This window comes from Gobio gobio (assembly GCF_949357685.1).
Source record: "Gobio gobio genome assembly, chromosome: 11".
NCBI classification, from domain to species: Eukaryota; Metazoa; Chordata; class Actinopteri; order Cypriniformes; family Gobionidae; genus Gobio; species Gobio gobio.
Genome location: NC_137104.1, coordinates 21,278,466 through 21,301,226, shown reverse-complemented (window position 1 = coordinate 21,301,226; position 22,761 = coordinate 21,278,466). Strand labels below are relative to the sequence as shown.

The 22,761-nt window shown below is 37.3% G+C and overlaps 1 protein-coding gene across 1 annotated transcript; it reads left to right on the top strand.

Moving 5' to 3' along the window:
* Positions 1-669: 669 nt before the first annotated feature.
* Positions 670-22,374, top strand: mylipa (myosin regulatory light chain interacting protein a). The gene is made up of 7 exons (XM_079829605.1): positions 670-897; positions 2,914-3,104; positions 15,073-15,258; positions 17,013-17,210; positions 17,368-17,532; positions 18,843-19,254; positions 21,094-22,374. Exons 1-7 carry the CDS (start codon positions 811-813, stop codon positions 21,277-21,279), a joined length of 1,425 nt encoding a protein of 474 aa, XP_079685731.1. The 5' UTR covers positions 670-810; the 3' UTR covers positions 21,280-22,374.
* The last annotated feature ends 387 nt before the right edge of the window (positions 22,375-22,761 follow it).

Sequence of the window (22,761 nt, the reverse complement as noted above, 5' to 3'; positions counted from 1 at the left end):
ATTAATCATGATTTGAACTTGAACTAAAGACTATAGCCTGCTATAAATCGCTTTTGGTAAAACTGTTAAATGATGGTTTGTTTGAAATTATGTTAAATGACGGACTTTTATTTTTACTAAATATAGACCTGAAAAGGACATGAAATTTCCTATTTTACCCTGGCTATGTAATTACATTTATAGATAGCTGATGGAAGATGAAAATAAATAAATAAATAAATCATTGGCAGTGGCACCTTAATGAATTCCTGGAATATCAGATGCAAACTTGTGGAAGATGGATTTCTGGGTAAATTGTAGGTTTACATATGGTCATGTGATCTGTGATGTGATGTTACTGAATTTGTAGGCGTATAGCCTACTTTAGTGTAGCGTAGCCTAGTACGTTCATGTGTAAATAGCCTATATGTTATATATTTGTAATGTCGTTTTTTATCATCTTGTTTTTTCATTATCCATTGTCAGCATCGTCACGATAAATGTAAAGCACCTGTAGGGGACGCTAGTGGCGTCTACTGTCTTCACTACTAAATGGACATCATGGCAGGGCTTTCTGTTGCTGTCAGAGCGTTCGTTGTCCGCTTTGATGCGCCTCATGTGATTGGCTGTGGTGGGAGTGGGCGGGGTTTAAACACTGCTTGATTTATATAGAGCAGGAAGCGCTCGGCCACTAGAGAAACCAGAGAAACAGAAGGCTTGAGGAAAGTGATCGAGGGCTGATGTAGGGTGCTTAGAAAGGACAACAGTGAGAGCTGTTTGCAGTGTTTTTCATACAGGACGGGTAGACCAAAGACAAAACACCTCTCCAAAATGCTCTGCCATGTTACTCGACCGGACGCGGTGGTGATGGAGATTGAAGTGGACGCAAAGGCGAACGGAGAGGACTGTCTGAATAAGGTAAGATCATGAATGAAAGTCTCAATGTGAAATAGATGTGATATTTATTATTAAACGCTTCTGAAATGTGCCTTTTACACGATTAGCGCTTGTGCATTACTCCATAGAAAATAAACGCAAATGTTGAAAATCAAAAGTTGTAGTCTGAACGCGGAATGAATGAGTTTGTGGCACATGGAAACTTAATATCAACCTATTTATGTATCTGATTGCATACGTTTATTTGGGGTAAAAATGACAAATTATATTTGGAATGTTCTTCATTTTGAAGTGTTTGAGTCGCATTATTTTCTATCGTCAAATGATTCAGGCAAATAATCATCAATGTTCGATATATATAATCGTTCCTAAAAAAACTAAATGATTTTGCATGATCATTAACAGACACCGTATGTGTATGTGAAACGTTTACTTTATTATTTTTAGAGAAATAGATGTTTTGGGTACTCTAAAACAATAGTGTGCATGTGTGATGGCATGCGCGAGGTTACTAAAGTTCATTCGCGTAGCAGATGTTTGGCTCGTGCATGGAGGCTCTGCATTACCTCCAACGTATGTGACAAAGTGAAAGGGTTTTCAAAACGTTATACTTTATATTAAATGTTTTAGGGACATCTCCGAAGTTCTATTATCTGAATTTTCACTACTTAAACGTTTTAAGTCTAGCAGTAATTTAGAAAGCTAGAAATCAAATTGGCAAAAAAGGTGAAAGTTGGGCTTTCATAACAAAAAGGCTCAGATTACTGAATTCATTTCAGCATGTATCTTTACAAAGTTTATTTCTGCTTATAGAATAGTGTTAAAGGTGTCATTTTTGCCACTTCAGATTTGCCCTTTTAAAGGGGATTTTTCTTGTCTCTGTTATAAATGACTGAGACACTGTGGGAAATAATTGTCTGAGACGTGAGAATAAGAATCTAACCCTTTGTTAGATTTTTTTTATTATCATTAACTTGATTTGTTAAATTAACTGCGAAATTTAAGAAATAATTTCCTTTTCATTTATCTGTAAAATATAGATACATTTAGTAAAGTCTATGCATAAAATGACCATAAAATCAAAATGGATAATTCTTATTTTTTTATGGAAAATTGCAGCAATATCTATGCACATCGTTGTTATTTTTTATTTATTTTTTTGTAATTCATATGCCCTAGTAATTAAAATAACTTTGCATCCCTCTTGCAATGACGTCAATCACATGAGATTGCACGATCCAACGATCAATTCCCGATGGACAAAAACAAAAAAATGACCTTGTTCGAGAAGCCATTTCACTCCGATATAGATAACTATATGGAAGAACAGACTATCGCAACTTCTGTTTCATGAAAACTTTAAAATAATTATTCACTCACAAAAAATTAAACTTCTGTGGCCCACAAAATATGTTGGGGGGAATGTCCAACCTGCTCTTTTCCATGCAATAAAAGTTGATGGGGACAAGAAAACGAATGATGTTTAACAATATGAAATCTGACATGGAATGTCAGAGTACAAATGTGGAGTACAGCTTAAAGGATACAAGTTAAACTTTAGTGGCAATATTTTTGGCATTTTATTCGTGACCAAATTTCATTTAATAAAATGTACATGGGCAACACAATAAATGTTAAAACGCACACTGTTTTGAAAGTATAGATATCTGTATGAATCATTTTTTCTTATGTGGAAAACAAATGAAGATATTTTTAAGAATGTTGGTAACCAAATGGTGTTGGTGACCATTGACTTACGTTTTATGGACAAAAATAAAACCCTGAGACATTTCCCGAAATATCATCTTTTGTGTTCAGCAAAAGAATGTCTACATACAGTTTTGGCACGATGAGTAAATGACAATTGTTTATTTTTGGGTGAACTAACCTTTTAAGTGTTATATGTGTAAAGATGAGACTAGTGTAGTGTCCTTGTCTGTTTAGTCATATTGTATATATTTTCTATTCTATGCTGTTTTATTAAATGATGTTTAACAATATGAAATCTGACTCTGAATCTGAAATCTGACTTAACAGGTATGTCGGAAGTTGGGAATTATTGAGGTGGATTACTTTGGGCTGCAGTTTTCTGGCAGTAAGGGAGAGAACCTGTGGCTGAACCTGAGGAACCGAATCTCCCAGCAGATGGACAATCTTACGCCTTGCAGACTACGGCTCCGAGTGAAGTTCTTTGTGGAGCCTCACCTTATTCTGCAGGAGCAGACAAGGTACGTAAGCTAAAAACGCATGTACGAGCAACGTGTGCGTTACAAAAAAAACTGTTTGAGGAAGCTGTCACTGAGAACATTTCATCACCGTCTGTGAGTAGAGATGTTTTTAGATTTCTGTTCCAATACAGTGGAAGATGTCAGAAAAACGTCAGGAAGAAAGGCAACATAGTATGTGGGTGTGTGAATGATTTGTGAGATTACTGGAAGTAAAACCATTTTTCTACCATTTCTCTGTGTCTAATGTGAATTCCATGCCCGACTTGAGCTAAATCTTGTTTTTCGAGCGTGCCTGAGTTAAGATTTAACAGCAAAAATCTAGGGCAAGTTCCATATTAAATATTAATTTAACAACGCTGGTTTTATGAGTGTTCAAGTCATGTGTCTTGCGCCGAGAAATAGCACTTTGCACAGTAGCCTGTAAAAGGTTTTTTTTTTTGTTGTTGGTCCTCAGTACAGTGGTTTGCCCTGTAGTAACCCTGCTGCCTGTGGGTTACTGTAGGTCGTTGTACTATGAGCAGCAGGAAATGTGATCCCCCTGCTCAAAGATTCCTACCCACAGAGACTGAGCTGGCAGAGTCACCACCACCTCATGCTCTTTTATTCACTCTGACTGGAGAGTTTTGTTACTTTTCTTTGTCTAAGACAAATGTGGAGTACAGCTTAAAGGATACAAGTTCAACTTTAGTGCAACATTTTTGGCATTTTATTCGTGACCAAATTTCATTTAAAAAAATGTACATGGGCAACACAATAAATGTTAAAACGCACACTGTTTTGAAAGTATAGATGCCTGTATGAATAATTTTTTCTTCTGTGGAATACAAATTAAGATATTTTTAAGAATGTTGGTAACCAAATGGTGTTGTTGACCATTGACTTCCGTTTTATGGACAAAAATAAAACAGAGACATTTCCCGAAATATCATCTTTTGTGTTCAGCTGAAGAATGTCTACATACAGTTTTGGCACGATGAGTAAATGATGACAATTGTTTATTTTTGGGTGAACTAACCTTTTAAGTGTTATATGTGTAAAGATGAGACTAGTGTGGTATCCTTGTCTGTTTAGTCATATTGTATATATTTTCGATTCCTGTCATGGCCATGTAAAGACGGTGAATTTTGTATCTTAGGATAAAAGACAAAATTGAGATTGAGATGTTTTCAACCACAGGAACTATGCAGGCCCTGTTTGACTACTAACAAGGCCAGACTAGTCTGACTAGTCACATGTAATGTGTCTTTGGGAATAATTTATTTGAATGTTTAATGTGTTTGCTTGTATACTCTGTTATAAGTGCCAGACTGTAACCACTGTTCACTGTAACAGTTAATTATTTTCTTTAGTCAGGGACATTATACCATACATTTGTACAGATTACCATTACTGGATTTCTCTGAAAATTAAATTGCCCATTTTTTTTCCCCCTTTCTTTTCTGATTTTTAAAAATATATTTATTTATTTAGTTCAGAGCCCCATCCAAAGCTTAGATTTCTTCAACAATGAAATTAAGCTGTCAGTCCAATGTTTTTAAGCACTCTTGCAGTCAACGTCCTCCTCAGAGTGTTGGTAGGTAATTTGACTGAGTAGTTGCTTGTCATGCTTGTCATTTAAATGAACTCTTATTGTCAGGATGCTGGTCCCACAAATGTTTGTCTCTGACAAAGAATGGCACAGACAGGTGTTAACAGGTTGTTTTTCCACTTTCTCTCCTTGTTTGATGTTATAAATAGGGTCTCTCGTGACCTGCTTTCGTACTGCATTAGCTTCAGGTTGTGCGTGTCTTTGCAGTGAGTATGTACCTGCCGCGTATTACTTTTTTACCCCACAGGATACCCTCTCCTCCGGTATCTGCTGTGTGCTGTTATTTGATAGCTGCCCCGTTTTGGAGCCTTGCGTTCTGTGAGCTCCAAGCTGTGCTGGGTCCTTTTCAATAAAATGAAGTGGGCTTGCGTGCCAGCTCCCGCGGTCATTCCCACAGCAAATGCGCCCTCTGGACAGAACATCTCTGGCAGGGTAGCATGTGCACTTGCTTCCGTTTCCTGGTTACTGGACACTGTCCGTTTCTAAGGCATTGTGATTTAAAAGCCACTTTTTTTGGTTTAGATGGCCTTCTGTTGACCTGAGGGAGATTAGTGGGGGTCACTGACAGATGGCAAATGGGAGGATTGAAGGATTTCGGGGGGGAGGAAGGAGAAACTTTACTGTTAATTAAAAGTTGCATGTGTTGCGCTTCTTTCCGCAAGACTTCTTGATGCGAGGCGGGGGGGACGTCACACTCCCAGAGCTTCCGCATGTAATATCATTCAAGCTGTTAAGGCGCCCTGGACAGCCTTCTAAATGGGCACAAAAACAGCTTGCACTGTGTGAAAGTGTGAAGGCTGACGTGTTAGGAAAATTTGCGATGGCGGGGGGTTGAGACTTTGTTTCTCGGTCGTCATCAGGACAAGAGCAATGCTTTGATCAGGCTGAAATTGAATATTTGGTAGAGGAACTGTAAAGCACATTGAATAACAACGAACACAGGCATTGTGTGGTATATGTGGCAGGAGCTGGAAGTGTTCAGAATGGAATATTAGCATATTGCTTACTGAGCAGTGTACACTGAATACTGGCTACCTTTTCGTATATGTGGTTATACAACCAGGAACATTTCAAACTGTAGTATGCTACATTGTCGCATGACATTATGTGCATTATTTTCCCCCACAAGTCCAATTATCATTCCTGAAGTAGTTTTTACTCCCTGAGGATGAAGGCAATGCTGAATTTTCAGTAGCCATTTCTCCAGTCTTCTGTATCACATGATCATTCAGAAATCATTCTAATATGCTGATTTTCTGCTCCAGAAACATTTCGTCCTACCATTTAAATCTTTTTATTATGGTGAAAATGGTTGAGGTGTTTTTGTGTAAAGTCACACCATTTCTCCAGGATTTTTTTGATGAATAGAAAGTTCAAAAGAACAGCATTGTAAAATATATTGGTGAACAGTTAGAAGAAAGCCAAGGTAAAGTGAATCAAAGGTAAATTGAAACCCTGATAATTTATTAACAATATTCAATGTAGTCTTTAACTTGAATTGACAATTTTCATACTGTACATTTGTACTGCTGTAATAAATTGTATTTAAATTATAATACATGTATTTGATATTAGAGTTAAATTTATTTGACTAAATGGAGAAAATGACACCAATGGCAGAATATGGATGGCTGCCTGCCTCATTTCTGAGTGTAACACAGGCTGCGGTCACATGAAAACAGTCCTTTGTTTTCTCTTTGGCAGTGTTGTAGATTTGTGTGTGTATGTGTGCGCGCATATGCATGCATGATGCGGCCCTGCCTCCGGCTACAAGGGTCATGTTCTCTAACCTTGTTTGCGCAATGACCTCTGCCCTACTTCGACACTGCGTTCCACTGCCAATCGCATTGACCGGCAGTGAGCTGTGGCATGTATTTATCACACACTCATACAAAGGCAGCCTGAAGCCACATGAATTTCCCCACAGAATTTAAGTGGAATCGTGCATGCGCATGAAGTCTGTCATTCCCTCTTGTTGTTTTGTGTCTGGTACTTTTGATTGATGTTATCTTAGAAACTGCGTTAACATCTTCTAGCCATAGTATTACAAACCTTGTAAAACGGCTTCAGAGCACCTAAGTGATGATTTATAACTAAAAGTTAGCTCACATGCACACTAGGAACAGGCACGAGAGAGAGTGACTGAATCAAACTGTGCTGGAAGTTACAAAAAAATACTGTGACCGTACCATAATTCAGTGACTGTATTAAAATGGTAATACCGTGGTACTGTTTGATTACTATTTATGTGTACCATGGCATTGAAATGGTGCTGTAACATACGTGGAACAACCTTCATAAGCCATTTTACTTCCGTAATGTGCCACATTTATGAGTGTAACCGAGTATTTAACAAAACCTATTCTTGAAAACATTATTTTTTTATCTATAAGGAATTGATTAGATTGTGAAAAGTGGGCGTTACGGACCAGAATGAAGCTGAGAAGGTTTGAGAAGGGAGAAGATTTTGAATTTAAACTTAATTGTTGACACAAGGTTTACTTTTTTGTAAGAGAGAGAGACCTTTTTTTCCATGAATAGGATAAATCTACTCTGCCTTAGCCCATTAAAAAAGTACCCAAAAAAATCTGTGCTTTGACAGAATCCCAAGTCGGAAATGTCACAATGAGAAGGGGTCATGCACTGACCCCCTGCTGCACCTCAGCTCCTGTCCAGGACTAGAAATCTGCTCATGCTTTCACACTTTCCCTACTTACTTTCTATCTCTGTCTGTTCTGTTATGTAAGATGCACTAAACAGTGCACACAGGCCTCTGAATGCAAAAGAGCCGCTTATATAAGACCCAGAGCGTGCCGTTTGGAAAGACTAGCTTCTGCAGTCCATTTATTATGACAGTTCCTCATGTTCATTAGTATAAGTGCATTTTCCAAAAATAGATCTTTATACTTCCTCTGTGGAGCGTGCTGGTGGATGGGTGCCAGATAGAAGAAATGTTTACGAGTACTTCAAAAGGATTCAGAACAAATGATTATTTCCAGTGCTTGGACATCTATGTTTTTGTTATTGTTGGTTTTTGGGCTAGGGAAAATCCTCAAGTGAGGCACAGTTTAAAGATAACCACCAGCCTTGAGGACGTAATCCTGCTTGCATCTTTACTGTATCCTTTGAGGATCTGAGCGGTCCAACTTCTCCCAACCACAATCACTTGCATGTCTTAAAGAAATCCCCACCCCCAAAAAACAGCATCTCTTAATCTGTCCTGCTCTATTTTCAGTATGCATAATCAGATATGCTCACACTTACGTCAAGCCTAGTGTTAGTTGATATGTTTCAACTCTTTCATGCTATCTCCGATTCAGAAACGAATGTAGCTTCATGTAACCGAGGACCCCCCCCAAAAAGGTTGTTAAAAAGTAGCAAAAGCTCTCACGCGGTACACTTTTTTTTTTTTTTTTTTTTACAATTAATTACAAAGAAACAGCAAGTAATACATAGAATTAAGTGACATTTTGAAGTAGAAAAAAATGAAATATATTCTGCTCTATTAAAATGTACAACTTTGAAAAATACTTTTTTTTACAGTGTATTTGAAAATGGTACCTATTTTTAAAAATGTGGATGTGTTAAAGCACTGCTTTTTATCTATATCCCTGCAACAAGCCATTATCAATAGATTTGACAGTTTCAACTGACATGACATAAGCTTGTATGTAGTGGCCTTAATGCTACCTAGCTAACCTTCATTAACCCATCCGCGAGGCAACCTATGGCTGAAAAATGGTTGGTTTGTCTATGCACAGCTAACATTTATGGTGTTATGGGGGAGAAATAAGGTCATCGTTGAGTAGTTGGCACTCAATAATAGTTGCATGCTTTTGATTGTGCTCTAGCTAGTCTTTATGGCATGCTATACGTGCCAGGCTTGTGTAAATATGGCTCTATTGTTTTAGAGGGCTTGAGTGTTTAGCATTCTCATCAGGACTGAATGATCCTGTTGATCCACAGAGGCCAGCACCATTAGCAGAGGCACAGGACACTTTAAATAAGAGAAGGGCTCTTTAAACATTAATCTGTGCACTGGTTTAGCTTTAGCCCTTGGGGAGAGCAGCAAATAATGTTTAAAAGATTAAGCCATGCATATTCTCTTACCCCGGCTATTTTGGTTCATGTTCAGAAACATGAAAACATCCACAGAGCGCTCATACTTGCAACACCACTGGTTTTCTTTGCGCCTGCAAATATGCAAAACATGCTGTGGTGATCTCAGCTCTTGTTATCTTCACAGTCAGGGCCCTGGGTGTTGTCAGCAGGAACTGGAGTACGGGTGCTATTCAGGGTCAACGCGATCTCAAGCAGACAACTGCCGAGGCAAACATCTCCCCAGTCTCACCCCACATCCAATCCTGACAACAAGGTCACCAGCAATCCCAGTAAGCTCCTGATTACCTCCTTACCGCAGGAAGACTGTGACATGCAAGATCCTCCCAAAGCTTTGTATATGGATCACAAAACAAGACGTTTCTGTTAGAGCCATATATTGAGATGTTGAGCTGTGGCGCTAACATGGGAAATGCAAGTTCAAATCCTATTCCCCTCCATTATTTGTTAACATTTAATTCCTGCCCTATTCCACCTTCAGACCTCAAACTCATTTTAAACTTCTATCCTCAAATGTCAAGCCAAATGGGATCAGTGTAGGACAAATAAACGTTCGATCCTGTGCTAGAAAACAATTGTCCATAAAAATCCCTTGGACCAATATCTCCAATATATCTGAAGCATATTTTGATGAACTTTGATGACTCTAGGATTCTTGTGAAAGGAATGAAGTGAGGCCAGATTATTTATTTATGTGTGTGTTTGTGTGTGCTAGATTACATGTCACCAAATTCGAAACAAACAAACCTTATTTCCTGTCTGCACGCTACTCTGAAAGAAGGCGACAAAAGGACCGAAACGACGACACAACCTGCAAATGTGTGCAACGTTCTCCAGTAAAGTCATGTTTCTGAATCGAAGCTAAATTAAGTACATTGAGTCTTTTCTGAGGCAGCTTTTGTTAAATAAAAGTGGTGAAATCATTAGCATAATATTTAACCGGATAGAAATTCAAATGCAAACTTATTTGTTCAGTTTTTAACTTGTATCTTGCACTCTACCTCTTTGTTTTAATGGTCCATAAAACACTTTCATTTCGTGCGCTCTGACAGCAGAACAGGTTTAACCACATTTGTGGATGAACTATAGTAACCTACACCTCTGTGCTGAGTGTGTGTTACTCAGGAATGATGTTAGGTTGTCTCCGCACCCAATTTCATTTGTTAGGGTTTTTTTTTTTTTCTTCTCATTTTAGCCCACAGCATTATTACTGTTTATTAGCGAACACATCCCCTACCAGAGGCGCTTGCTCACAAAGCATCTCTTTGTTTGAATGCCCGTTGTTGATTTCAGTTTTCATCAGAATTTTCTCGCGTTGAGTGAATGATGATTAACACTTTGTGGGTTAGTGAGGAGGTGGTTACCTGTGATGCATGGCAGGGTTTACTAGAGTTCGTTGACTGCGAGTAACCTCCGCAACATGGCTCAGAGCAATGTTATTTGACTAACTCTGAAACCACATTGTTTCAAAGGGCGCCTGGAAAGAATGAAACTCCTGTGCGGATTGCCCTCTTTGTTGCTGTCTCCGGGCAGAAGCTTCTCGTTTCATTTCAGAGGAATGTTTTGTTCTTTGCGTCAGACCCCAAAACATCTGGCCCCCCACAATGACTTTGCCTGAATCTGAGAAGAGAACCATTAGTAAGGAAAGAATTAAGCAAAAAATAGTGACCAGAATCCTATAAGGTTAATCTTGCAACTTTAAATAGTTTTGTACGGAGCCCTAGAGGGAGATGGTGATGGGGAAAAAAAATGAGGTGCGAGGGGAGAATTGCTTTTGCGTTCTCTCGCAAATGTTTGGCGTTCCACCAAGAAATTTAGCTTTCTCTCGCAGAAGTTTGGAGTTCTTTGCGAAAGGTTTTGTGAGAGAAAGCAAAAGCTTTGAAATGTATATTTTCCTCCCATCCTATATTTTTTCCCACCACTGTCCCTTTAGGGGCTGTGTAGGTTTGTCTGAAATGTAATTTTTTTTTCTCGCATTTTCAAGCAAATTCAATAAGAACCCATTTACAATCATGCCAAACTTCAGCCTATATATATATATATATATATATATATATATATATATATATATATTTCATATTTAATTTTTCAAACCCTTTAGTGTCTCACAACACAAACCTAATTTGAAAGTGCTTAGTTTCCAGCCCAACATTAGAGGAAATTCTGCAGAGAGTGCCCTGCATTTGAAGCCAAAACCTCAAACCCACAAAAGCCCTCCTTCGCAAAGCTCAAGCTCTCTCAGACATCATGCTATGACCCATTTCTTGTCAGCAGAAGAGTACAGGGATTTTTAATTGAATTCTTCCAGCTACGCGATCAAGTGCTCCTTTGTGTGAGGAACTGTATTTTCAGAGTAGCATTCTTCTCAGCTGATTTAGGAACCTCAAAGAAAGGAATGTAGGTTTTTGCTTTTTAGTTGTTATTATTATTATTTTGGAGCCACAGATGCTGACATGACATTAAATAAACCATACTGATACTTTTATTACTTTGGTAATATCTGGGGAAGCTTCACTTTTGTTGTTGAGGTGTGGTAATACTAGGTTTAGGACATGATTTCATGCAGTGAACGCAATATAATGGGTTGTGGATACTTTAATAAGCAGTTTGCGTATCCACACACAGAATCTTTATAACATGAAGGCTGGACCTTGTGCACATGTAGTGTACAGCTTTCACGTTCACTTGAAAGGGCCATGAAGTGACAATTGGTGAGAGAGTGGAGCACACCTGTGGCCCCCAGACCCCCCCTCAACCCCACTAATCTGATGGAATTAAGACACTAGACTCCAACACAACTGCTGCTCTCAGCTGCTCATAGCTTTCCCTTGTGAAAAAGGACACTGCAGCATACTTTTATGGGACTTATTGTGGGACTAATATACATTGAAAGAATGTATTTGTGCGAACTGAATGTAATGTTTTTGGACACTTAATTGCATGTTGATTAAATAAAAATGTAATTATAGTTTAAATTTATATTAAATTGCAATAAGCTGAACTTTTAGGGTGCATTTTTAACCCAATTAAGTATATTTTTATGTAATTTCATAATGACTTCTATTATGTTCTGCAGAATGTACTGACAAGCATTTACGGTCAACTAAAACATAAGTTTTAACAGAAATGTCATTAAAGTATATGTCATGTATTTAAATATTTTTGTAATGTTGACGTTGCAATTTAGTACAATTATATTAACTTTCAACTTTTAAATGTTGAATAACACTACTTAATTATCATTTTAACTGCACTTTTCATGTGCATCAGTATGTTAGTCAGATACAAAATAAGTGTACTTTAAATCATTATATTTCAATAATCTTTTGCCTTGCTTTTAAAGTAAAACTTTAAAAAGTGTGCTTAATGGGAATACACTTTCATGACTGTTTCTTCACACACTTTTATTTCATTTGTATTCTATGATCTGAGAACTTTTTTTATATATATATATACTTTTAAGATTTGAAGTACACTATAAGTGCACATCCATGACAATTAAGTGCACTTTTTCACAGGTGTGGCCGATATGGAACGTTTGTGTGAATTCGTTTGATATTTCCTCTGGTCATTTTAGTTTCATGCCCCTTGGTAACAATTGTAAAATCCCTGTACCGTGGTCTCTAGTGGCATATTGCTTTACTAAACATTTGGCATCTTTTCAGTTGTATGTTCACACCAACCCATTAGACCCACACACAGTGTAGGAGCATATTGTATGGCAGTGTTTGTTGATGACGAGTGGCTGCATCAGCACAGCTGCGCGTTTCTAAGATTAGTGGCGTAATGAGCCTGACTGAACCAGCGCCGCACGTTCCATCCTCGAGTAGCTGGAGTTTGACCGCTAGTAACCTCTCCCTGCCTCTCTCCCTGCCCCCATCAGCCTCCTTTGTTTTGCCTGCCAGGTAATTCATCACATGAGTCTGATGTCATCACAGGGAAGTGCCTCGTCAGGCCGGGCGAGACTCCCTTTGTCAAACGGCAGGTCTTGTTTATTTGTCTGGTCTATGAATTCACCTCAAATCTTTCATTCTCCGCCTTTTTAATGTTCTTTTTTTCATCCAAAGTCAATGTTTATCAGTCCAGGGCTTTTGTCGGCAGCCCTGCGCAAACTGATATGCGATTGTTTATTTTCCTAAAGAGTCATCGCCTGTGTGAGCAGAGCTGGAATGTCTCTCAGCCTGTTTTGGTGTTCCCATGCTCTTCTGTTGGCTGGGGGAACAGAGGCATACTGGGGTAAACATCAGCCCTGTTTGGTCTCCAAACCTCATCTCAGGGGACTTGCAAAATTGTAGTGGACATAAGGTTATGGGGACATAAGGGCTTTGGGTCAGATATACATAAACCTAAAGGAGTCAGATCTGGTTAGTACAGGAAGAAGGGAGGTTTTGGCAGTCGTTAACCATGATGCTGCTAAACAGGTTTTTTCGGGGAACAAGAGCAGATGAACCGCTGCTATAGTACAGGCATCTTCAACTTGTTTTTCCTTGGACATGAGTATGATGCCGACATACAACCACGCACAAATATGTTTGTAATGGTATTAATATGATAGTAGTAATATTAGTATTAATAATAATAATTGTTAATAACATGAGTTATTATTAAATGAATACAACAACTTTAGAATTTAATAATAATACATTAACATGTAAATAAATATTGTATTATATAATGTATACCTATTGTTATTAATAACACACAATAATAATGTTATTCATAGCAATAACAATTTTACTCTTTAATAATATAAATAAATGTTAATGCCAACAATTTCTTAATATTAATTATTTAAAAAAATATATTTGTATTATTATTTTTATATTATAGTATATTCAATAATAAAATATTTATTTAAATGTTAATGTAAAATTATTGTTAGTAATATAAAATAAGAACATTATTAATAACAATAACAGTAATTTTACTCTTTAATAACATATAAATAAAATAATGTTAACGCCACTTACCATTTTAGTTAATATTTATTATTATTATTATTATTATTATTATTATTATTATTCATCTAATTTGTTTTATCTTAACTATAGTATGATGCGGAAAAGAAACCAAACATTTGTTTCGTAGTTTAAATTTTCCTTTTCTTTTTTTTTTACATTTCTATTAATTTACTCTTAATTTACTCTATTTACTTTATTTACTTTTTTTTTATGAATACAAAAACAAACATCAGTTTCATTAGTTACTTTAACATTTTATTATTTGCATTTATTTGTGTTTTTCCTCTATTTTTTTCCTTTTATATGTTGAATCATACACAATGACCAACATTTTGAGTTTTGTTTTTACTTTGATTAATCTCTCCTGATTTTCAAGTCCTGCTCATCTAATCATTTAGTGACTTTTGGTCCCGGAAATCATTGTGCAATGTGGTTAATTTCTGTCTATGTAGCTGAGCAGGAAACAGTCTAACGCTTAGTCAAGGTGAAAAACATTCCCTTAGAGAGAATCAATCAATAAAAAGATAAGTCAATAACAAACCAGCCTGGTTTGTGACTTTAATGTCAAGTTTTATCCTTGAGACTTCTCCTGCTATTGATCGATCAGAGAACAAATCCTGACAGTTCCACAGACAGCTGAAAGGAGATCCATCTTCAGTAAAACACATGATTAGCACTTCTGAATTATAGCTACAGGGATTTATGTCAGCTTTATGTCAGTATGTCAGCTGTGAGCAGTGAGTGTGCTTTTCATGGAACGTATGAGACGGCATGCTTATCGTTTGGTAACACGCCGGCAGGGTTGTGCATTAGGGGCCGGATAACCTCAGGAGTTGTTTCGCTGCCAGTGCCAGATATGAAAGATAAGGGAGAGACGAGAGCAAAAGTCAAACCACTTCACACACACTCATGCAAAGTTCACTTGTTGTGTTTTCGAAGCGAAATTGTCTCTCATCTGGAATGGAAACCGTCATTTCTGCTTTTTGTTTGGCCTTTTGCCATTTTCAATTGCTTTTTGGTCACTTCTGGTTTTCACGGTTCCCTTTTAAAGGGACCGTTCACCTAAATGATCTCTATCCATGGGTAATATTAAAATGCTAGTTGGATGCAGCATGTGCAAGATGTGTTTTTGTAATTCAAGTTCCCCATCACCTGCTTCAGTCGGTGTATATCGCTCTCGCTTTCCTATTGTACCACCTGTCGACATCCATACGTAGTTCCCTTGCTTTCCACAGGACCACCAGCCACCTGCTTCTATCCGTTACAAACTCACACTTTGTCTTTCTCTCTTGCTCTACAGGCACCTGTTTTTTATGCATGTGAAAGAGGATCTGCACCGTGGACATCTGCGGATGTGCTCCGAACAAGCCGAGGAGCTCAGTGCCCTCCTAGCCCAGGCCGAGTTCGGTGACTATAACCAGAACACAGCCAAGTACTGGTACACAGAACTCTGTGCCACAGAACCCAACCAAGCCACCATCAACAGGTAAACCAACATGCCAATCACAATTATCTCTACAACCTTCAACTTCCATTTTATTGTGCTTTTATGGTGATTTATTAAATGAGTGTTGTCATCCTAGGTATATATAACAATCTTTCAGACGAATAAAATCTGAGTTATATTAAAGTCCTGGCTCTTCCAAGCTTTATAATGGCAGTGACTTTTGTTTTTGTCCATAAAAGTGCATCTATCCATTATAAAAGTGCTCCAGACAGCTCCTGGGTAGAGCAAAATAATTCTTGTTGTGTAAGAAACATCCATAATTAACTTTATAGACTAAAATAACTAACTTCTGGCGGACTGACTTGAAAAGTCTTCTCATCATGGCTGCATTTATTTGATTAAAAATGATAGTAAAACTAACTGTAGTAAAACACTGTAAAAAAAAATGTGTATATATATATATATTTAAGTATATTTTATTCCTGTGATTTATTTTTTAGCATAATTTCTCCAGTCTTCAGAAATCATTCTAATATGAAGATGTATAAATAAAATATATTTATTTTATTAAAGAATTCCTTTTATAGAAAGTTTACAAGAACAGCATTTATTTAAAATAGTAAAGACATTTGTACATAATATAACAAAAGATTTGTTGTGTTTTTGAACACGATTTGTGTTCAAATTAAAAAATAAATAATTAGAAAGAAAAAAAATTATACTGAAACCCACAGCTTGTTCAAATGGAATGACAAATCCCACAAACCACCATTCAGGAGAAGCTGAGACTGTACTTTCTTAAGATGGTACTCTAGTGTAAAGATTTGTTTTTTGTTGTTTTTTTTGTCAACTGGTTGTTAGGCGTTTAGATGGTTATTTACTGGTTACTTACTTACAAGTCAATGGAGCTGAGCTCTAATCTGTGCTCTCATGCGTACATGTTATCCAGGGCTGTGTGAATGCAAACAAAGCTCTACTAATGGTTTTTGACTAATTGCAGAGCTCCTTTATAGAGTTCTGTTCAGACTCTTTAACTTGTTTTGGTTATATAACAGATGATAATCAAATACAATCAAAGTGGATAAATGAAATCTGTCTCTAGTGATTAATTATCCTTGTCAACTAATCAAATTAGGACTAATGCTTACCAGAAGAAAATCAAAGAGCTTCATACAGGCTAACACCAAGCCATGGACTTTGTCAGTGATAGATCAGTGACATGCCCAAAATATTGGTGACTTTATTGGTATCTCTCATAGTAACATTTTCTTTTAAAATTATCTATACATGCCTGTTTGTTTTTGGCTGATTATAATAGGAAATAATACTTAAGACCTGTTATTATCTACTGCCATAATTAGTCAAAGTAATCATCAGCTATCAGTATCATTTAAATCAAATTAAAGTTTTACTGTATTGTACTATATTATAAATTATTATTTGGCAGAAATGGGTAATATTTGGGCTTTTTTTCTGATTCTCTTTTTAAATAATTTTGAGGTGATTTGAATCATTTTGTTTTTATTTAACTTACCAGGCATAATAAAAATGAGTGTCTAATTTCAGTATTGGTCCAATAATTATTGTTTATTATTTCTTTAGGTTGATTTTAACTTTAATGTTTTAGTTTTTTTTGTTTTTCTTTTTCTCACCTCACACACGGCAATAGTGCAACCTGAAATCCGAAATATTTTCACTCTTGTCCCTCTTCCTCAACCTCTCTCCCACTTTTGATGTGATCAGCTGGTGCCATTTTTCTCTTGGACTCAATGTGTCTCTTTTGATTTTGGCAGTATCATAGCCAAGCACAAGGCTCTGGAGGGTTTGAGTCAGGCCTCGGTGGAGTACCAGGCCCTGCAGCTGGTGTCACTGCTGGAGCATTATGGGGTGGAGTGGCACTGGGTGCGGGACGCTGAAGGACAGAGGTTGGCTATCGGAGTGGGACCAGAGGGCATAGCCATCTGCCGAGAGGACTTCACCCTGGTTAACAGGTTAGAATGTGATGCAGTGACACAGCCTTAAGTGCTCCTGATGGCGTAATTTTCATCAAATGATGCACAGAGCACATCTCCGGATCAGTCATGTAACATTAATTCAATTTGTGCCATTACTGCCTTTTGAATGAGTCATATTTTCCCTTCAATGCAGGATATCCTATCCCATAATACAAATTGCCACGCAATCAGGGAAGAGTGTGTACTTGACTGTCACCAAGGAAACCAGCGACAGTGTGGTCCTGCTGTTCAAGTTAATCAGTAATCGAGCAGCTAGTGGGCTGTACCGGGCGATCACAGAGACGCATGCCTTTTACAGGTGAGACTCATTTATACAGGCACATTCAGAGGTGAATAAAACCCTTCAGTGACCACAATGACACATTATTTCTTTTTTTCTTGTTAATGTGCTATTAAGCAGTTTTGCCAGTCTTTACTCTAGCTACACACCTTGTGCAAAACATTTTTCAAGGCATTTAGTGTCTGGAATGCTTTAGCTTACCTGTCTGGTCCACTTAAAATATGATTGTTTGATATGTATTTTTTTTAGGCATTGTTATCATAGAGAGGTAATAATCTATTTGACCTGGCTATTGTTAAAGTTCTAAAGTATTTTCTTTGTAGAAAGCCTCTGTGTCAGCAGTTTGCTCTGTTTGAGGCGTTTTGTGCTTTACAGGATTAGCCGCTTTTGTATTGGACTTTCTCTAAGCATATTTTACTGCAAACCAACTTTGGCCTTTATTTGTAAACGGCTGTGAAAACGTCTTGCATCATCCAACATGTTACAAAGTAACTAACAATAATATAGCAGTACAAGTGGGTCTGCCTTATGGAAACGTACCTTTTAAATTATATTATATTATTATAATTATATTATATTAATTATATCTCAATCAATAAAATCTCATTATAGATCAATAAAGAAAATCCTATAACAATTCTTTAAGTCATCAATCAAAAAATAAAATCCCCTAAATAAAATAAAATATATATAAATCAAAATGCATCTTAAAACCATTGTTTTTGCTATGCACCATTTTCATGACAATCTATTTTCCACCTAAAAATCTCATTAATGTGTCTGGATATTTTTCAGATGGTTGGTGGTGGTGCTTTTTTCCTTACTCTAATTATTTGTAATGATGGGGTAGGGGGGAATGCTTAGTTGTCATAATATGCAAAAAAAAAAAAAGGCTTCTCTATGCAAAGTAATTTGTCTCTTGATTTGGGGTGAAATGTATGACCCAGACCTCACTGATTATGCTTTTTTTGTGTTGTTGTTGCTTTTGAGTTGAACTCAATCTTTGAGGAGCAAAAAAAACAACAACAAAAAACTGATTGAGACCTATATATACCGCTTTCACCTGTGAGGTGTTGTTTCTTCAGCCTTCAATAAGAGCTTTTATTGCGAAGATATTGGAAGAACCCAGCCTGCCGCTGCTCTCTGCCCTTGAACTCTAACAAGCAGCACCATCCTTCATTTTCACAACTACAGCAGCTTTTCAAAAGCTCATTATTTCTGATGGATAACTGATCATTTGAGCTGCTGTGTGGCAGGCGCTGGGCAGAAAATGTGCTAATGTGTAATATGCCGTCTTGCTAACCAATCACTCTTGCTTTTGTCTGCAGGTGCGACACCGTGACAAACGCTGTCATGATGCAATACAGCCGGGATTTCAAGGGTCACCTGGCTTCACTTTTCCTCAATGAGAACATCAACCTGGGCAAAAAGTATGTATTCGACATCCGTCGCACCTCCAAGGAAGTGTACGACTACGCCAGACGCGCATTGTACAACGCCGGTATCGTGGACATGATGTCGAGGCCGGGGGAGCGCACTCCGTCGTCCCACTCGCCGTCCCGGGACCAGGAAGAGGCGCTGGACTGCGGGGGATGCCAGCAGAGCCGCTTGCTACAGGAGAAGCTGCAGAAACTCCGGGAGGCGCTACTGTGCATGCTGTGTTGCGAAGAAGAGATCGACGCCGCATTCTGCCCCTGCGGTCACATGGTGTGCTGCCAGAACTGTGCTGCACAGCTGCAGGTCAGACAACAGATCAAACTTTCCTGATATCACAATGAAGAAAAATGTAGCGTGGCATAATCTTTTAGTATTATTTCATAAATATCTTAAAATATATATATTAGCAAAACAGTTTATTAATATTTGAAAAAATTTGTTCAAAGTCATGTGGTGCAACCAACATGCAGAAATAAAACAAAAATATAAGAGTTCAAACCTTTTTATGACAAGGCAAGACTAATTTAGGTCGTAAAATGTCATGTGGTGTGACAATTTAATGATATGTATTAATTAAGGATATTTGTGTAAAAAAAAAAATATTTTATATATATATAAATAAATTTTTTTTTTTTTTTTTTTTTTTCAGAACGTTTTACATTTTAGTTTAAAATAACACTGTTCCCATGTACTCAGTGTAAAGAAATGGCTTTTTACTTGGACCACATGACCTTTTTAAATTGACTCATTAAATTGAAACTTGAACGTGTAAAGTTTTTGTTCGTATATAGGTTTTGTATTTTTTTTTTTTCAAACTTAGCACGTTTTAAGGCCAATTTACACTGCGCAGACAAACGGCAACAAACAAGTTGGCTGTTGGATTTAGAGTTTTATGAAAAATAAAGTCATGTTCACACTGCCCCATTAAACACTGCCAAACTTGAGCACCCACGGAAAAACACGAGATATTCTTCATTCATTTTAACCAATAAAAATAAAAGATTGCAGCTTTCAGACATGACTTTCTTCTCGTTTTATAGTTCATTTGAGGTTGTTTCTATGGCGTTAAATGTCAAGAGCACATTATTGTAAAGTGCATCCATGTAACGAATCGCAGGGATTCTTTCACTCTATAGCACGACTTACTGGACGCGCGCTTTCAAACATAGAAGTCTTCTGATTTGTCCAGAAACCTGCCATTTTCACTACAAGGATAATTTACTAAGAACGCCCAGCACCTACATGCAGTCTTTGCAAAGTACTTGCTTCATCGTCATGGCAACGGTTCGTGGCCAGGTCAGATTACGTCAGTTTGTTGTCGTTTGTTGGAAAATTATACCACACTGCTCTGACATTCCACGACCCAACAAACGGCGATTGAACATGTTCAGTCGGGAGAAAACAAATGCAGACGGGGGCATCACATTGATCCAACAGACGAGTTTGTTGGCATTTGTCTGTGTGGTGTGATTTGGCCTTTAAACTAGATTTTCAAACGATTATGTTTCTTAATCACTGACATTTTTTAAAATGCCATTGCTATTTATATTGTCGTATATTTGTTTTACTGAAAACATTTACCATCGATGTTAAATAACAATGTAGTGATGCCTAGTTTTGTTCAATCCAGTGAATTAAATAATGTACATTTTTCATTTGCAAAGTATCTTTTTAATTCATAATTTGATGGACATAAACCAAAAGGTTTATTCATAATAAATGGCATCAGTACAAAACGACTCCACATTATGTAACCAATATTCAAAGCAGCTAAAACCTAATAAAGCAGCAAAATTATAAAACCGATAAAGCTCACTTAAATAAAGTAAACCCTGCTTCGTGTTATAGACCTTATTGACTTGTTCGAGACGCATCCCTTCACTTTAGCCCATGTTTCTTTATCAATCTCGTATTTAAACAAAGTAAAGATTGCTGTGCAAATACATCTATTGTGATTATAAGCGATAGGAAAAATCTCTACTATTGACACTTCTTCTGTAGCATGGCATATGCTGCCCAGCCTTATTTGCAAACATCTACCACATGACTTTTATACCTTTTTTATTTAAGAGCTATATAATAATATTCCTACAATGTTATTGCGCTGAATGCTGACAGAAATCTGTTGTTTTATCATTACAGTCGTGCCCGGTGTGTCGGTCAGAGGTGGAACACGTCCAGCACGTCTACTTGCCAACGTGCACCAGTCTGCTCAACCTGACCATCGGCAGCGGTGGCAACAGCCCCGAACCCATCCACCGAGGGGTGGCCACCCACACCTGCACTACCAACGACTACTCCACCAGTGAAAAGATCTACCAAAACTAAGCTTGCCTACCGCTTTTCCACAGGACTTTTATTTCAGTTGACGCGGTAGCCGACAGAGTCTGAGCGCCGCGGCGGTTGAGTTGCTCCTTCATAGAAATGTTGTTTTTGAAACCATTGAGGAGACTGTGAACTTAGGATGTTTGTGAATGTTTGTCTCTTAAATTAATTGTATCAGTTGATCTGATAAATGTACTTTTTGAAAGTGTTTTTTTTTTTTTTCTCTTATACTTTTCCATACGCAACAGCATGCAGAACGTTCAAGCTGATATTTTTGCCTCATAACCTGCACAAATCTGTATGCCATGAGGAATTGTATTGTTTAGGGAGTAGCTTTTGTTTTCTTAATTTAATGAATTTTATGTCATGCTTTTTAATGCAATGTCCACTTTAAGCACGTTTCCTTTGCAGTGGATTTGAGTTTGTCTTCATAGTTTCCATGCCAATGAAGAGGTATTTATGGCAAGGGGCACAGACCCTCGCAGCACTTTGAGTAGAGAGGAAGTTGTCAAACTACTGATCCTCCATTCATATGTAGAGTAACAGCTTCCATATCCGACACTCCAAAACCTGGTCCGTAAAGGCTCCTCAAAGGTTTATGCATTCTAAAGCTTTTATTTCACAGTCATGGTCCACCAGCGATTAGCTTTGAATTTAAAGGGTACTGAATGATCTGCTAACCATTTTAAGAGATTTTGACCTTTTTACGCTTTGTTTTTGTGGAAGATGTGGGAAGTTATCTATTGAAAAGTTGTTGTTTTTTTAAGAGAAATTATCTAATTGACACTGTCACTTTACCAAGGAGTTTCCGAAGTGTATTGTTCCTAGGGGTTTGCCTTAATGTAGCAGCAACACAGTGTGTTTGATATGCATTCTTTCTTTGCACAGATTATTATTGAGAGATGAAGAGGACTATTTTCTTTACTGCTGACACAATATCGAACCGTCACAGCAGGGGATATTTTTTCAATTTGTACAAGTAGGATTTGTTTCTGTTTGTTTGAAGCAAAAACTATGCTCTGTAAATATAGAAGTAACTCTCAGTCTTTTATATTTCTTTGAACGAGAGGTATTAATAAAGCTGTTTTTTAACTAACATTGTGTTTGTTTTTGTCTTAGTTTCCTACTTTTTTTTTTTTACATGGTAGAGCCTGGCAATTTACTTGGGCACATTTTAAACTGCAAGTTAAGTTATAAATGCACATGCCGAGATAAAAAGATGCCTCTGAACCTGCCAGAGTGTCAAAATGACTCTGAGGGCAAAAGTCCTTCTGTCATCAGCCATTAAGAAATTAATTCCGGTTAGACTAATGAAGTTACACAATCACCCTCCAGTGTTCAGTTTAGGCTTAACCTGTGGCCTTACATGATGCTTATTCTGTTTTTTTTTCAACAACAAAACAACTTTTTTTTTTTATAAACACTTTTTTTCCCTTTTTTTTTAATATAGTTTCATAGTGCAAGTTTTTGAAATTGATCCTATTG